The sequence below is a fragment of the Triticum dicoccoides genome, chromosome 7B (genome assembly GCF_002162155.2).
Source record: "Triticum dicoccoides isolate Atlit2015 ecotype Zavitan chromosome 7B, WEW_v2.0, whole genome shotgun sequence".
NCBI lineage: Eukaryota > Viridiplantae > Streptophyta > Magnoliopsida > Poales > Poaceae > Triticum > Triticum dicoccoides.
Window position 1 is genome coordinate 8,635,564 of NC_041393.1, and position 4,947 is coordinate 8,640,510.

Sequence of the window (4,947 nt, forward strand, 5' to 3'; positions counted from 1 at the left end):
TTTTTTTTCAGACAATAGTTGTGCTACTAATTCTCCTCTTTCATTTCGAGGAATGTTTGGACAGCAATCGTTTAGTGCAATGGTACACTTGACTTTCCCTTTCCGTACCCTTCTTTTCAAATGGAACATAATGCAACATTTTCTTTTCTAACATCAGGGTTCTGCTGAGAAGTTTTTACTAGCTATGCCACCTCATCAATCTAATGAAAGTTTTCTGAAAGCTTATGAAGTGGTGCTGATATTGGATGATCGAGATACTTTCGGGTCTATATGATCGTATCTTACTCATGAGTTGTATTTTTTACTTGTGTCTGATATTTAAGTAGGATCACGATAAGGTTGTCTTACCAAATAAACAATATATGTCGGCACCCCCCCCTCAAAAAAAATCTTTTGAGGAGGGAGGATTGGGAGTATGCGTACCTAGTCTCTCTTTCCATGACCTGCAAGGGCATTATATTCTTCATGTTAATATTATTTCTGTTAAAAGAAGACAGTCAAGGGATTTCGCTTATTTATCCACTTACTGCTGGAATTGTGAATTTTGATTCGTTATCTCGTGTTACTTAAACTGTTTAACCTTCTGCTTCTGTATATAAAATTTAGATTCTGTATGTTGTTTAATTAAATTATTTTCCAAGGAAAAAAATTGATTATTGTTGCTCCTAATAGTTTTTATGTTTGATTTAATCATCCATCTATGCATCAGAATTCATTTCTCTTATGATTGCTCCCTTTTTGTGCAGGCCCCATTCCAGAAGAGAAGTTGTTGATAATATACACTCGCAGTTTAATATTCCTGTAGAGGTTAGTTGGATTGGGAGTTATGTGAACTCTTCTTTGTTTAACCCTGCTTGCCCTTTCCTTTCTTGTATCTAATTCATCAGTACTTCTCTGGGTGTTATCCTTGTTCATTTCTTCAGACAACCAAAATACACTGCTAAAAGTCATTATATGCATCCCAAACAAGTTGGGGTAGGCTAGAGGTGAAACCCATAAGATCTCGATTAATTATCTGATATGTTTGGTCGCTGCCCCACTGTTGATGATTGCTAACTGCACTTTTTTCTTGCTTGTCTGCAAGGAGACATCATAATAATATTAACAAAGTTGCTTTGCATAGATTGAACTGTTCATATAATGTGCCAAAGAAAATGGTGCTGATCCTTCTGTTTGAACCATGTCATCCAAATTAAACACATGCCTGTTGGAGATGCTCTTTGGATTGCTCGCCATAAAGAACTTGACACGGAGTATGTTCTTGATTTCATTGTTGAAAGGAAAATTGTGGATGATTTACTTGGCTCAATTAAAGACAACAGATACAAAGATCAAAAACTAAGACTGAAGGTACCATCTGAAAATTGCTTTGATTTTTGTCATTAATATTATAAACCTTCCATCTTAACTTTCCCAGTTCTTCATGCTTTCAATTTCTCACTGATAGTAAAAAAGGGCAGCCCGCGTGCTATCCCGTGTGATTTGATGTTGCTCGAGTCTAATCTTAGCAGAGGAGATTTATTTCCTTATTCTTTGTTATCACTAATTGAAAAGTAGCCCATATTTGGGTATGAGATGATGATGGACAATGTTATTAGCAGACATAAGCTTGAGCCTGTAGATTGTGCATCTCTTCCCAAAGAAGCTGTATTTCTTGTCCGTATATATGGGTTTGTTGTGGTTATTTTAGCAACAATGCGACGTGATACCTCCATTTGTTGTATCCTTCGCAGAAATGTGGGCTAAGGAAGCTAATATATCTAGTTGAAGGGGATGTAAACACTGTAGATGGATCAGAGAGCGTTAAAACAGCGTATGTACTCTTCTCATGAAGCCTGGATGATCATATTAACCCCTGAATGGCAGTACTTTTTTCTCGTTGTTTAACATTATTAAATATTGTTCCTAATGCTTTGACTGTCAGCCTTATGCCCTATTAACTCTCCTCCACAAATGCCTTTTATTTCAGCTGCTTCACTAGTGAGGTTCTTGAAGGATTTGATGTCCAGAGAACCAGTGGGTATGCTGACGCTGAAAAGAAATAAGGCCACCTCACGGGCTCTATAATTGATTACTACAGCAAAAACTTCTCTGCTGGTGCTGATACCTCTCGACTTTGCCTGACCTATGACAAGTTTGTGAAGAGGTGTTCTGATCTTGAGAAGGTCACTGTGAGCGATATATTCGCCCTTCAGCTTATGCAGGTAAGTGGGTGAATACATCCACCTCCACCAAAGTTTGCCGGGTTGTCCATTTCATGCAGTAGTTTGCTCATTTATCCTGCGTGTAAATCAGGTGCCACAAGTGACAGAAGAAGCTGCTCTTGCTGTTACGAGTCCCTACCCCACTGTTCTCTTTCTTGCTAAGGCATACGACATGCTTGTGAGTCCTCTTTTCCTTAAGTCATACAATGTTCTTTACATGCACACCTTATAGAATCTTACTTACTCATTGGAACAGTTGTGACCAGTGTATGTATGCACACATCCTTAGCTGCTCCTCGTGCTATTGATGTACAGAACAATTCAACATGTCTGTAGAACTAAAAGTTTATCCTTGTAACTTTGAAGGATGGCGATAGGCATGCCCAGGAGGAGATGCTGAAGAACAAGAGCAACATGGTCAACGCGGGGGCTAGCAAAAACATCTTCAAGCTCATCTGGGCGGAAAGATGAACACCCCGTACTTAGCCGGTCTTTTGGTCACCGTCGCGGATTTTGGACCGCCTACTCAAGTTCCCAAGGTGAAGTCAGGAGGGACCCTTTTTGTGCTGTGCCTGGTGAATTGGAGAAGCAAAAGTCTCTGAACTTGTAACCGCCACCTAAAAGAACGCCCGAGCGTAGCCTCACTCTCCGTTTAAATTACTACTCATGCATCGTAGAATTGCATGCTGCAAATTATGGAGTCGTCGTGTTAATGTAGTGCATTAGCGCTTTGTGTGTATCAGTGTATATTTACACTAATATTAGCTCTTGACTCATTTGCTTGGATCATGTGTTGCCTTGTGTTATCCCAACCTTGCTTGCATGGAAGCAGACAAGGCAGGTATTAGAATTTAGCCTGCTGGCAAAGTGAGCGTAGACACGCTAGAGCCCATGGTTTTCGGTCCATGTGCTTGTTGGAACTTGAAAGCGTTCTTTGGTCGGCGGCATGTCCATGTTCTGCAAGAACGACATGTTGAGCAGATTCCGTTCTGTGAAGATTGTGGTGTTGAGGAGACGATTGAACATGCACTTTTCTCTTGCACCTGGGCCAAGCTGTTCTGGTCTGAACTTTGTTGCTTCCTTCTTTTCATCTGGATTCATGGGCTGTAGATATTGTTGATGGAAAACAAGTTTTAGAACCGCATGCTGCTATCATTTTGTGTGGATGCTGGACGTTTTGGACTGAAAGAAACAATAGGAGACATGGAGAGCTTCCAATGGGCCATTGATACCATCCACGATCTAGCTGTGCTAGTGGGCTCGAAGACGGCATGAGAGCCGAGGGAGAAATCGGTCTGGATACCCCTCGAGATCACTTATATCAAGGTCAATGTTGACGTGAGCTATTACGAGCAAGATGGCCATGGTAGTACGGGAGTTGTTCTTCGGGACCATATCAAAGTGCTGGTTCGGGCACAAGCAATTTTGGTATTGATTTGCACAAAATGCAAGCAATATGGAAGCCTTGGCGTTTCGTGATGGCATTCTCTTAGCTCTTGGACATCTCAAGGTGGCCATTGGAAGTGATACTCAAGATGTTATGTGAATGCTACATGAGGCAAAATTTTCAAGAGCATACCTGGCATACATATGCTATGAGATTTAGGAGGTAAGCTCCAGTTTTCAATCTTGCTCCATTGTCTATATCAACCGAGAAGCAAATGAAGCGGCACACAGGTGTGCCAAATAGGCTGGTGAGGATTGTAGAAGATGTATTTGGGTTAATTACACCACTTCTTTTTTTCTAGGATGTATTCACACACTGTAATCCTTCTGAGCAATTCAATATATCCCGTTGTTGCAAAAATAATTGTTCGACTCCTCAGAGCATCCCTTTGTTGTCATTCAGGTGGTGATCTTATGGGGAGGCACCCATGGAATGCAGGGGCACGCGACATGGCGCCAAGCGGGAACAGACCGCCGCTCCTTGGGTCCCATGGGAGCTCTGGTAGGAGGAGTAAAAGGCATCTCCTTTCATTCCTGGCCCCGACATCAGCCACGAAGTATCGACACCTCTAGGGTAGGAGGCGTTGACACCTGCGCCTCCAGCAAGTCCAGCTGGACTTGGGGAGACACAACTCCGTCATTACCGATGGCCGCCACCGAGCACGTTCGCATGACACCATATCCGTGGTCTTTGACGCCAATCTTCCTGACGGACTCACGCCCCGACCACCACCATCGACCACCGTACCCACGAGGAGAGGAACCTCGTCGCCTGCCGGCACCAACCGGACCGGGCCCACAATCGTCTACCCTGAGCAGCGCTCTGACCCGTCCCATGGCCAAAACGGATCCGCTCGAGCACGAGCTCCCGGTCCTGGCCATATCCTTTGTGCGAGAACCCCACACACACGACCGGGACCCAGAAGAAGATAGGTACCACTAGCACCCCGCTGCCACCAAGCCGCGGTGACTTGCCCATCGACAGATGCAACCACCCGTCGAACTAGACCGGGCCAAGGGGAGATCCCTTCCGCGACCTAGCCCTCCACCTATCAGAGCTGCTAGGAGAAACCAAGGCCATCCAGATGCATGAATGACCTTGAGCAGCTCCCTCGCACCATGCCCACAGAACCCGGCCAGATCCTTGATGGATCCGGGCCAGCACCAGGCGCCCGCCCGCGCGCCTCCTCCGCCGACAGCCATGGCCATCTAGAGCAAGGCCGCGGCCTTCGGCCCATGCCTACCCGACCCGCGCCGCTGAGCACATCAGATCGGCGGGCCGCCAACGTCCAGACCG

The 4,947-nt window shown here is 44.8% G+C and overlaps 1 protein-coding gene and 1 long non-coding RNA gene across 2 annotated transcripts in view; both read left to right on the forward strand.

Moving 5' to 3' along the window:
* The first annotated feature begins 1,263 nt into the window (after positions 1-1,263).
* Positions 1,264-2,003, forward strand: LOC119335607. The gene is made up of 3 exons (XR_005161933.1): positions 1,264-1,350; positions 1,734-1,813; positions 1,970-2,003. It is a non-coding gene; the product is annotated as an uncharacterized LOC119335607 (long non-coding RNA).
* A 195-nt stretch (positions 2,004-2,198) lies between these two features.
* LOC119338495 overlaps positions 2,199-4,947 on the forward strand; it is an 11,801-nt gene continuing 9,052 nt past the window's right edge. Inside the window, exons 1-3 of the mRNA XM_037610822.1 lie at positions 2,199-2,204; positions 2,296-2,382; positions 2,571-2,621. Coding sequence (XP_037466719.1) covers positions 2,199-2,204; positions 2,296-2,382; positions 2,571-2,621 — 144 coding nt within the window. The remainder of the gene's footprint in view (positions 2,205-2,295; positions 2,383-2,570; positions 2,622-4,947) is intronic.